An 11,736-nucleotide genomic window follows, 5' to 3' on the forward strand; every position below is an offset into this window, starting at 1 on the left:
GATGATATTCACAGCATAGTTTCCATAGCAACAAAAAACACAGTGTTAGTAAATTAACAAGAAATTACATCATCTTATGAAATTCAGTAAGTTCTTTACCTTGAAGCCTCTGTCAAGCTCGCTAAACCACTTTTTAGATCTATCCGCTGATAGCCACATCCCTGAAATCTGACAAAATCACCACAAATGTACACACAAATATAGTATTATATTCAACAAAACAATGCATATGTTATTCTGTGTCTGTGTCCATATGTTATTGTATTGTTCTGTGTCTAGCTGGACTGGTACATTTCTTTAAAATAAAGGTTCTTTATTGCCATATGGTTCCATGAAGAACCTTTAACATGCATGGAACCTTTTCATTCCACAAAAGGTTCTTTATAGTGGAAAAAGGTTATTTAGATTATTAAAATGTTCTTTACACTAAGAAAAAATTGTTCTTTTAAGAACTGTTTACTGAAAAGTTCATTGGGAAAACAAAAGTGGTTCTTATGTGTATTCCTTTTTGGAACGTTCATTTTTAAGATTGGAAACTAAGTGCAATAATAATGGGCAATAAATATCTTTCAGATTTTGAGACTATAATATCTTCCCGTTTTTAATCCCACTTTTAGGCATCTCAGAGTAAAGAAAAACATCAGTTTTCATGTCTTAGAATCACCAAAGGAGACTGACTGTGAAAGTCCTCTTACTTTAGACTGGACAGGAGACACACAAGTTAGACCACCAGCAGTAAAATTACAGAACACACGGAGAGCATCAATCGGACATCCGTGGTTTGGATCAATGTAGTAGAGCCCTATAAACAGGACAGGACAGGACAGTAAATTAAAAATGTCCTTCTCTATGATTTCAATTTTTAAAAACAAGAGCCACATTTTTGGGTCTGAAGTTCCAAGTGGTTTTCTGCTCACCATCTCTGAGGTGAGGCTGGATGAGACTCAGCTCTCTGCAGGTGGTTGCTGGGTTGTCTTTGGTTCCTTCCTCAATCTCATCTTCAGGGCCATCAAATCGAGACTTCCTGGATAACAACCTTGCTTTCTGAAAAGAATGTGCAAAGACAATCAATCAATATATTAAAACCTTCATCTTAGGTCTTTCTGCTACCCAACCCCACCTTTCCCTCTATATTTGACAATAAAAGTGTTTCAGTGCTCAACAAACCAAGGTTGACTGCTTGAGTTTGTACCAACATTTTGTGATCCTCTTTTCTGAGCATGAGGTGGAGTATTGTGCCCTGGTATCTGCTGGCTGGCAATGCCTGGTTTTCCCTTGTTAGATGATGCAATCGAGTCAGGATATAAACAGATTAAGACACACAATCTCTTAAAAAGGAATAAAATAAGTATGACATTAAAGTGAAATTAAGTTAAAGTGTGAAATTAAAGTCACATGCAGGAAAACTATTCCACTTACAGGTGGTCCTCTCCGACCTTTCACACCTTTTTGTCCTGATATTCCCTGAACTCCTTTCATACCCTGTTGATATGAACAATACTTAAGAAAGCACATTTAACTCCATTAAGCTTAATATACTTGAGGTCAAATCATATTTCAAATCCCATATTTTCAATGTTTCAGTGTCACCCTACTGAACATTGCCATTTAAATACTGCATGCCGGGGCACTGCAGGTCAGTTTGACTCTAATAAGATCTGTATCTATACTGTACCTACCTGGTTCAGGTACAGGGCAAAGATAAGCAGAGCTATATAAAATTACAACCACACCTGCAATTTCAGTACACACCTTCCTTCCAGTTGGACCCTGTAGAGCAAAACAAGAAACTGTGTCATCTATGCCATTGTTCTAAAGCAGATAAAGCTGGTCAATGAGTTTACAAAGAGACATACAGGTAAACCAGGGAATATTTTGCCACCAGGAGGCCCACGAGCACCAGCTTCACCCTGCAACAACAAATAACATATGAATAAAGAATCAAAAGTTCACAGTAAATAGGTCCCCAAATTACAGCAGGCAGTTATTTACCTGCATGCCTTGCGGTCCAGGCCGTCCCTTGAACCCTGGAGCACCTTGCTTTCCCTGCAAGATGAAATAAAACATTCCTAACTACTGAAAAAAAAGCAACTGGTTGTTTTTTTGATGTGCTTTCTATGTTTCATTTGAACTTACCTTTTCTCCTGGTGGTCCGCTGGGCCCTTGCAATCCTCTAATACCAACATGGCCCTGTAAATCACATTAATGAGCAATGAGCAAGGCCTTGAAGTGACCAATATGATCAAAACTTTGCTGAAAAACCAGCTGTACACAATCTACTACGTGCTTTCTGTCATCTGATTGACAGTTCATACTTTTAGTATAATTCCAATTAGCCTACATCTAACTTTTTGGCTCATTCCACAAAAGGTTCTTTATAGTGGAAAAAGGTTATTTAGATTATTAAAATGTTCTTTACACTAAGAAAAAATTGTTCTTTTAAGAACTGTTTACTGAAAAGTTCATTGGGAAAACAAAAGTGGTTCTTATGTGTATTCCTTTTTGGAACGTTCATTTTTAAGATTGGAAACTAAGTGCAATAATAATGGGCAATAAATATCTTTCAGATTTTGAGACTATAATATCTTCCCGTTTTTAATCCCACTTTTAGGCATCTCAGAGTAAAGAAAAACATCAGTTTTCATGTCTTAGAATCACCAAAGGAGACTGACTGTGAAAGTCCTCTTACTTTAGACTGGACAGGAGACACACAAGTTAGACCACCAGCAGTAAAATTACAGAACACACGGAGAGCATCAATCGGACATCCGTGGTTTGGATCAATGTAGTAGAGCCCTATAAACAGGACAGGACAGGACAGTAAATTAAAAATGTCCTTCTCTATGATTTCAATTTTTAAAAACAAGAGCCACATTTTTGGGTCTGAAGTTCCAAGTGGTTTTCTGCTCACCATCTCTGAGGTGAGGCTGGATGAGACTCAGCTCTCTGCAGGTGGTTGCTGGGTTGTCTTTGGTTCCTTCCTCAATCTCATCTTCAGGGCCATCAAATCGAGACTTCCTGGATAACAACCTTGCTTTCTGAAAAGAATGTGCAAAGACAATCAATCAATATATTAAAACCTTCATCTTAGGTCTTTCTGCTACCCAACCCCACCTTTCCCTCTATATTTGACAATAAAAGTGTTTCAGTGCTCAACAAACCAAGGTTGACTGCTTGAGTTTGTACCAACATTTTGTGATCCTCTTTTCTGAGCATGAGGTGGAGTATTGTGCCCTGGTATCTGCTGGCTGGCAATGCCTGGTTTTCCCTTGTTAGATGATGCAATCGAGTCAGGATATAAACAGATTAAGACACACAATCTCTTAAAAAGGAATAAAATAAGTATGACATTAAAGTGAAATTAAGTTAAAGTGTGAAATTAAAGTCACATGCAGGAAAACTATTCCACTTACAGGTGGTCCTCTCCGACCTTTCACACCTTTTTGTCCTGATATTCCCTGAACTCCTTTCATACCCTGTTGATATGAACAATACTTAAGAAAGCACATTTAACTCTATTAAGCTTTTTAAAAAAGGGTCGAACCTTGGCTGTTCAATGGTGAGTGGGTGTGACTGTTTTATATTATGGATATTATATAGTTTTTATTCAACACATATATTTAAAAAAAAAAACTGTATGATAATTTGTCGTTTGTTCAGATTGCATACAGTATATAAAAGTTTTAAGTTTTGAACCACTAAGATTGGGAAACCTTCAGAGAGGTTAAAAAATAAATAAATAAACAAATAAAGGAAAGAAAGACAGAAAAAGACCCAATCAATCAATCAATCAATCAATCAATCAATATCTAACCTAAAACTTTTAAACAGTGGTGTTTATAAATAATGGGTTTAAAAAAAACATTTTTTTTTTAAAAACTCTTAGACCTGAAAAATGTTTTTAAAAAGGTATTTTCCGATTTTTGATAAGTGACCTAAAAAAATGTCACCATAACTTCTCCTTTCTTTCCCTTTTTAATTCATAACTTGCTAACTTTATATATTTTGAGGTCTCAATCATATTTTAAATCCCATATTTTCAATGTTTCATTGTGACCATTTGAATACTGCCTGCCAGGGCACTGCAGGTCAGTCGGTGAACGTGATTTCACCAAGTGAAACATGTTCCTGGAACAACATCCATGTTGATCCTGGAACAACATTCAAATCAACCAATCAGAACTGAGGGATAAGTTTACAGGAAATGTCCATTTTAGACCCTCTACACCCTTGTTATTCAACCATCATTTCCCTCTGATTTTAGGGATAAATTATGGGTAGGCTTAGGTTTAGGGGTAGGGATAGGGTTAGGTATATATTTTTGGACAATAATGTTGACCCAGGAACAACAAAAGATGTTGATCCATGAACATGTCTTGCTTGGCAAAATCACGGTGACCCAGGTCAGTCTGACTGTAATAAGATCTGTATCTACACTGTACCTACCTGGTTCAGGTACAGGGCAAAGATAAGCAGAGCTATATAAATTACAATCACACCTGCAATTTCAGTACACACCTTCCTTCCAGATGGACCCTGTAGAGCGAAACAAGACTGTGTGATCTATGCTATTATTCTAAAGCAGATAAAGCTGGTCAGTGAGTTTACAAAGAGACGTACAGGTGAACCAGGGAATCCTTTGCTACCAGAAGGCCCACTAGCACCAGCTTCGCCCTGCAACAAACAACATATTTATGAATAAAGAAACAAAAGATTAAAGTAAATATGTTCACAAAATACTGCAGGTCGTTATTTACCTTTATACCTTTTGACCCAGGACGTCCCTTGTACCCTGGAACACCTTGCTTTCCCTGCAAGATGAAGGAAAACATTTGTAACTAGTGAAAAAAAAGCAACTTGTTGTTTTTTTGATGTGCTTTCTATGTTTCATTTGAACTTACCTTTTCTCCTGGTGGTCCAATGGGCCCTTGCAATCCTCTAATACCAACATGGCCCTATAAATTGCATTAATGAGCAATGAGCAAGGCCTATAAATGATCAATATGATCAAAACTTTGCTGAAAAACCTGCTGTACACAATCTACTACATGCTTTCTGTTGTCTGATTTACATATTTTTAAAAGGCCTTTTTGTATAATTCCAATTACATCTTAATTTCTGGCCATAGAAATATCAGCTACTGCACCAAATTGCATATTTTTGCTCAGTTTGGGCCTCTGAATAAAACTGGGGTGTTTTTTTCCTTCTCGAGTACGAGCTCCATATTCTCCTGAATCATACTACATGAGCAAATACAATATGATACTAATCAAAAAAAAAAAAAAAAGATCTGTTTTCTTCTGAAGGTTCAATAAAATTAGATTTTTCAAAAAGTTTGATTTTTATTACTATTATTTCTTATGTCATGCTTTATAGAGTTAAGAATGCTAAAACAATTGTCTATAGTCAATGGATACAGTGGTACCTTTGGTCCTTTTTGTCCGACATCTCCCTTTTCACCTTGAAGTCCCAGAATCCTCTAAGTTTTAACCAAAAAATAACATAAAAAAAATTTAAATCCTTATGGATTGTAGAAGGCAAAACAATGACTTTGATTTAATTACCTTTGGTCCTATCAGCCCGGTGGGCCCTGGTTTCCCTCTGGGTCCTTCAGAGCCCTGTGATGGAGAGGCTGGTAAATTGACTGTAGTAGGAACCATTTATTTAAGAGTCAGAGTGAAAATTACTTTTGGTCCAGGTAGTCCTTGACTCCCTTGCAAAGCCAGTGTTCCTGGGGCACCCTGTGATTTTGTATTTGAAACCATGCCACAAATCATGACCATATTATACAACAACAAACATGCTTTATAATAAATCATTCAAATAGTCTGTATAAAACAAACTTACTTACAGCACTACCTGAAGGACCTGGTTTCCCTGGAGGTCCTCGGAATCCAATGTCACCCTGGAATTTGTGCAATAAGGTAGTAAATGCTCACTTTCATGCTAAATCTGCCATTTGCCATAAAATGATTCTACTCTGCTTGGGCCAGAAATCCCAGCAATGACCCAAAACACCCTAGTAACCACATGGCAACCATTCAGAACACCTTAGCAACTTCATAGGAACCACCCACAACACCTTAGCATTGTGGTAGTGAGTTTTGCATTGGCTAGCACCACTATAAAATGTGAATAGTGAATAAGGTCAAGCTACTCACTGGGTCGCCCTCGGTGCCTATAACTCCAAGCAGGCCATCTGTACCACTACGTCCCTTAAATGGAGTTAGTGTAAAAGACAATCACATTTGGCACAATCATATAATAGTCAGAAGAGTTTAGATATTTGTATTAGGGATACTTGCCAGCTTTCCAGGGAGACCAGGATTGCCATGTTTCCCTTTTGGTCCTTGAGGTCCCTAGATAATAATAAATCATATGCATGAATGTTTTATTTGTTTGTGTAGGCAAAATATGAAATAATTGCATTAAAGCTGTAGATTATCAAGGTAAAAAGTCTAAAAAAATGCATGAACCCACTGGCTTTCCTGAAACACCTTTACTTCCTCTCCTTCCGGGAGAACCGCTCATTCCCTGTGTGAAAGAATCACAAAAACACTTGTTCTGGGTTTTTGGTGCAGACATTACAGTAAAATATAATAATGAATAAAATATTCTAGTCATAAAACATGCAGTAACGTATGACAAGATTCAATGATACGTCTGTAAAATATTGAGTCACTGACTTTTGGCCCTGGTTGACCCTTGAATCCTTTTTCCCCTGGAGGTCCTGAAGATCCTGGTTTTCCCTTTAGTCCACGAGGACCCACAGCTCCTGGCTGATCCATTGGTCCCTAAAAAGGAGCATAGATCATTTAAATATGCAAACACTGTAAATTTGAACATTCTGTATACCACTGTGAAATGTCTTTTTCCTGTTTTTAATGGCAACTGCCATTATTTTGTTCTTTAAATTGGAAACCAATCTGGGTGTAAAGTGTTATCTCACCATTTTGCCTCTTGTTCCAGGCTCTCCTTTCTTCCCACTTGGACCTGAAACACCCTGTAAACAACATAAAAAATTCAGGTCAGTAGGACCAGACAACCTTTTTCAACCATGCATCTTCAAAGGTAAAAACCTACAATTGATCCAATCTTCCCAGGGCCGCCTGGATTCCCTTTAACTCCAGGCTCTCCCTACAGGGGACAAAAATAACATAGGCACTTACTCCTATGATAGAGCATACCTTTTATCCCATCCTATCACCAGCAAGTCATAGGTGAATAACTCAGAGTGATCATCTAATGTATTTTATACCAAAAAAAGAAGGAAAAATATATTTTGGTAAATATGGCATCACAAGACATCAGTAAAAAAAAAAAAAAACATAAAAAAAACATACTTTTGGTCCATGTTTTCCAGTTTTTCCAACAAATCCTTCTTTTCCTGGCAAACCCTAAATTTGAATGGAATAAATGAATGCCAATTCACATCACATCTAATCACATACATCAAATATATCAAACCTAACTTACCGGTAACCCAATAGCACCATTTGAACCTGGAGGCCCATTTGTTCCTGTCGCGCCCTATGATATCCATAGAACATTGAAATAAACAAAATAAATCTATTTCTTCATTAGCTTCATTGGCTGTAAAAGAGGAAGTGGTACTCACAACAAGTCCACATAGACCTTTGTCGCCTTTTTCACCAGATTCTCCCATGTTCCCCCCAGGACCGTATTTTCCAACCAAACCCGAGTGACCTCTCACACCTGGCTGACTCTGAGCAAAAAACAAAAACACTCAGAAAACATGTCAGTAATAAGAATATTACAATGCATTTGACTATTTCACTCAAACACTTGTGCAAACTTCATCAAAAAACTCACTTTTTCACCAGGGGATCCAGGATCTCCCTTCTGCCCAGGGGCACCACTCGACCCCTGACAAAAAAACAAACATTCAACATCTTTTTGTTAATAATTTATGGTAAGACATAATCAAAAAATCAAATCAATATTCTTACTTCTTGTCCTTTTGGTCCTTTGACTCCAGGTGGTCCTCGATTTCCACTCTCTCCTTGGATTCCTTTTGGGCCACGATCACCAAAAGATCCTTCTTTACCCTTCTCACCCTACAACCGACAGTTCTGTCCTGTGTATCATTTACATAAAACACCATAACACAACGTACATATATGAAATGGAGATGGCAAACATACAGCAACAGAGAATTTGTACTCACAGGCAAGCCTTTACTTCCTACTGGTCCAACTGGTCCAGTTTCACCCACTGGGCCCTAAAAAAAAAGATTACCCATCTTATTTAATACAATTTATCTACCACTAAAAATTTGGCAGAATTTTTTAATGTTTTTGAAAGAAGCCTCTTATGCTCACCAAGACTGCATTTATTTGCTCAAATATACAGTAAAAACAGTAATATTGTGTAAATATTTTTACAACTAAAAATAACTGTTTTCTGTTTTAATATATTTTTAAATGTAATTTATTTCTGTGATGGCAAAGCTGGATTTTCAGCTGCCATTACTCCAGTCTTCAGTGTCACATGATCCTTCTGAAAACTTATTGACCCAAACATTTAAAAGGTAGTGTAAATGTAGATAGTTCTCAAACAATCTATTTAGGAGAATCAAAGCATATATTTTAGCATTATATGAATATTTATAAAAGCAGAATTTCATATTGATCGATTAGACAAACTACCGTACATAATCAAGATTTATAAGCAATCTACCTCCTCACCATCGATACCGGCAACTCCCTTCAGTCCACTGGCTCCTCTCAGTCCCTTTGGCCAATACATTTATAAACAAAAGGTCTCATACAAAGCCACAATGGAAGAACCAATACATTTTACATAATTATAATGAAGATAAAACAAGAAAAACAAAAAAGAGTCCACCTTATTGCCCTTATCTCCTGGAGGTCCGAGGGGTCCAGGTAGTCCATCTTTACCCTGAAAGTCAAAGAATACAATATGGGATTAAAGCTGAAACCTTGCCCATAGTCCTCACAACAATAAACCAAATAAACCAAAAACACATACTGGGTACCCAGCCACTCCATGCAGCCCAGGTGGTCCTCTGGGCCCTTGATTTCCTACCGGCCCCTGCAGACCTGTCTCACCCCACTGGCCTATGTTTCCTTGTGGGCCCTTTAGAAGATTACATTTACAAATGTTTCATCATTACACACTGGATAAACACATTGTAATATTACTGCTATTGCATCATGGCAAAAAGAGTCCAAAAAAGTGCATGTGTGTTAAATGTATGTCTTACAGCAGGTCCTTTGTAGCCCTTCTCTCCTGGTAGGCCTCGAGGACCCTAAATAGAGAAATTGATAGCCTAATGTTTAAATGTTAATGAATGAGGAATATATATATATATATATATATATATATATATATAACCTATAAGGCACTTACTGGCTGACCGGGTTCTCCTTTGGGCCCCTCAGGGCCATTTTTCCCCTAATATCAAATGAAAAGATTGTCAAATGCATTTGGATATAAATTATAAGAAGAGAACAGACAGATGAACATATGGCTTGTGAATGAAATGAGGTTTGATTTAAAAGCAAGAATGAAAGGAAACTTTTGCCTCTGCTGCTGATTTCTGTTAAACGTGGCTAATAATGTTTTCAGCTTTTTATTGCACTACATTTTTTCATCATATGGTGCATCACATGACGTGACTGATACATTTAAAAAAAAACACTAACCTTCTCCCCATGACTGCCATGAAACCCTACTGAACCCTCTCTGCCTTTGACACCCTGAGGAAAACAGAACACAACACAATATATAAAAAAAACTATCAAGACTGAACTAGTCACATAAAATTCACTGCCAATTGCAACAAAAGAGCACAGAAAAAAATTAATATCCAAATTTGGATGAAGTCTGATCTAAAGAACTGGGTGTCATGTAATATAAAAAAATTGTTTGGAATTTTATGAAATCATTACTTACTCTGATTCCAGGCTTTCCAGAATTGCCAGCAAGACCCCGGCTCCCTGGTTCCCCCTTTAAAAAGTTATTTAATAGCATTGTGCTGGAGGTCATATTCTTAGACAGTAATGTCAGAATTGGCAAACTATGACATTTTTAACAGCTAAATATATCACAAGATGGAGAGTTACATAACTAAGAGACTGAAGAGTTTGGAAATCCAAGAAAGGAAAATAAAACTCACACTTTTTCCAACGGGACCTTGGATTCCTGATGCACCACTCCTTCCCTGTAAACCCTGTTAAGACATCTTATTTAATCAGTTGTTTTGTCCATGTCAGTGCACAGATTGTCTAACAAAGCATTAAAAAAAACAAGACACGGTCTTACCCGGGGACCCTGAGGTCCTCTATCTCCATCTGATCCATGTGGTCCAACAGATCCCTATAACACAATTTACTCTTAATGGCTAGTGAAGCAAACTAACAGGACATTCTATATAAAACTGTGTATGTGTGGCTCTTACAGGTGCTCCGTGAGTGCCGTCCTGTCCTCTACTCCCTGAAACACCCTGCAGTCCCTAAATGATGATAAACATCATGACTAAGATAACATGATGCATGCTAATCCACCTTAGTCAATGCTGTAGTTAATCAATGCTATGCTGTTTGTTGTGACATTCAGTGTTATTGTATTTGACTAATCATTAGGGAACTCAATTTACCTTTTGACCTTTAAATCCGGTTCCTCCAGGGACTCCTGGTCTACCCTGTCCCATTAAAAAATGAAAAATGCAAGCAACCTGATATATAGGGTTAATTAGGCCTTGTGTGTGAATGAGATTTACTGTTGTAACCAAAATAATTCTGACTAAAGGAACGAGGAAATCATGATCAAACCTTACCAAATAATGCCAGTCATTGCATGAATTGTGTTATATTTGTATTTAAAAGGTAATGATTTGATGTACAAGGGAACCTTAATACCGGGTTCTCCTTCAGGTCCTGGTTCTCCTGATTTTCCCATCTCACCCTATGAAACAAACATTTGGTTTCTCTCTTTTGGCCAAGGTACATAGGCATCTGCTTTCTTATTTTTTAGTTTTCTTAATAATTTTCCATTTTCTGTCTGGAAGTCTATAGGCCACAAAATTGTGGTAATGAAAAATTAAATAAATAAATAACCTTTGGTGAAGTGTAGTATTGCCACAGTGGTCTGTGAATACTATGTACATTTGTTTACAGTGCCACCTACTGGTCAAACGTAACAGTGGGTTTAGGTAATAGCCATAGGTAATGGTAAATCTAACTAAAACTAAAAACTATATAGACATATAAAAAAAACTAATACAAAATCACAAAAACACACAACAAAATTATTAAAACAATAATTATAAAAATATAATCTACTTCAAAATATTAACAAAAATTATAGTAGTATATCAATGATACTAAAAAAGCTGAAGCTGTGCATAGACTTTCGGCTCGTTTCCACTGAGCAGTACCGCTCAGTGCAAACGAGCCATTTGAAGTACTTTTTCTAAAATTACCACTAGGGGTGCTATGATAAAACAAATCTACTCAATGATTTCATTTCAACAATTGGTGTTCTTGCCCTTGTAATTATGTCTTGCAGCTTTATTTAAAGGGGTCATATGATGCTTTTTTAAAGATCATTATTTTGTGTATTTGGTGTAATAGAATATGTTGACATGCTTTAATGTTCAAAAAACATTATTTTTCAAATACTGTACATTATTGTAGGCCCTCTATGCCCCGCCTCTCTCAAACGCTTCGTTTTCTACAAAGCCCCCTCCTT

General features: G+C 37.0%; 2 protein-coding genes across 2 annotated transcripts in view; both read right to left on the minus strand.

Moving 5' to 3' along the window:
• Positions 1-647: 647 nt before the first annotated feature.
• On the minus strand, positions 648-2,313 carry LOC107757980 (collagen alpha-2(XI) chain-like). The gene is made up of 9 exons (XM_016575600.1): positions 2,284-2,313; positions 2,137-2,190; positions 1,993-2,046; positions 1,857-1,910; positions 1,753-1,770; positions 1,420-1,482; positions 1,197-1,274; positions 918-1,044; positions 648-802 (listed from the first exon to the last, which is right to left on the minus strand). The coding sequence occupies exons 1-9, from the start codon at positions 2,311-2,313 to the stop codon at positions 648-650; spliced, it is 633 nt and encodes a 210-aa protein (XP_016431086.1).
• Positions 2,314-4,176: 1,863 nt separating this feature from the next.
• The window catches only part of LOC107757981 (collagen alpha-1(I) chain-like), a 17,001-nt gene continuing 9,441 nt past the window's right edge, over positions 4,177-11,736 (minus strand). The window contains exons 21-45 of the mRNA XM_016575601.1: positions 10,445-10,498; positions 10,309-10,362; positions 10,163-10,216; positions 9,690-9,743; positions 9,394-9,438; positions 9,248-9,292; positions 9,013-9,120; positions 8,869-8,922; positions 8,701-8,754; positions 8,189-8,242; positions 7,971-8,078; positions 7,834-7,887; positions 7,619-7,726; positions 7,477-7,530; positions 7,344-7,397; positions 7,084-7,137; positions 6,950-7,003; positions 6,687-6,794; positions 5,848-5,905; positions 5,565-5,644; positions 5,426-5,479; positions 4,902-4,955; positions 4,758-4,811; positions 4,621-4,674; positions 4,177-4,182 (exon numbers count right to left, since the gene is read on the minus strand). Of these exons, the coding sequence (XP_016431087.1) occupies positions 4,177-4,182; positions 4,621-4,674; positions 4,758-4,811; positions 4,902-4,955; positions 5,426-5,479; positions 5,565-5,644; positions 5,848-5,905; positions 6,687-6,794; positions 6,950-7,003; positions 7,084-7,137; positions 7,344-7,397; positions 7,477-7,530; positions 7,619-7,726; positions 7,834-7,887; positions 7,971-8,078; positions 8,189-8,242; positions 8,701-8,754; positions 8,869-8,922; positions 9,013-9,120; positions 9,248-9,292; positions 9,394-9,438; positions 9,690-9,743; positions 10,163-10,216; positions 10,309-10,362; positions 10,445-10,498 (1,530 nt within the window). The remainder of the gene's footprint in view (positions 4,183-4,620; positions 4,675-4,757; positions 4,812-4,901; positions 4,956-5,425; positions 5,480-5,564; positions 5,645-5,847; positions 5,906-6,686; positions 6,795-6,949; positions 7,004-7,083; positions 7,138-7,343; positions 7,398-7,476; positions 7,531-7,618; positions 7,727-7,833; positions 7,888-7,970; positions 8,079-8,188; positions 8,243-8,700; positions 8,755-8,868; positions 8,923-9,012; positions 9,121-9,247; positions 9,293-9,393; positions 9,439-9,689; positions 9,744-10,162; positions 10,217-10,308; positions 10,363-10,444; positions 10,499-11,736) is intronic.

Source organism: Sinocyclocheilus rhinocerous, unplaced genomic scaffold (assembly GCF_001515625.1).
Source record: "Sinocyclocheilus rhinocerous isolate Xijiao unplaced genomic scaffold, SAMN03320098_v1.1 scaffold1314, whole genome shotgun sequence".
NCBI lineage: Eukaryota > Metazoa > Chordata > Actinopteri > Cypriniformes > Cyprinidae > Sinocyclocheilus > Sinocyclocheilus rhinocerous.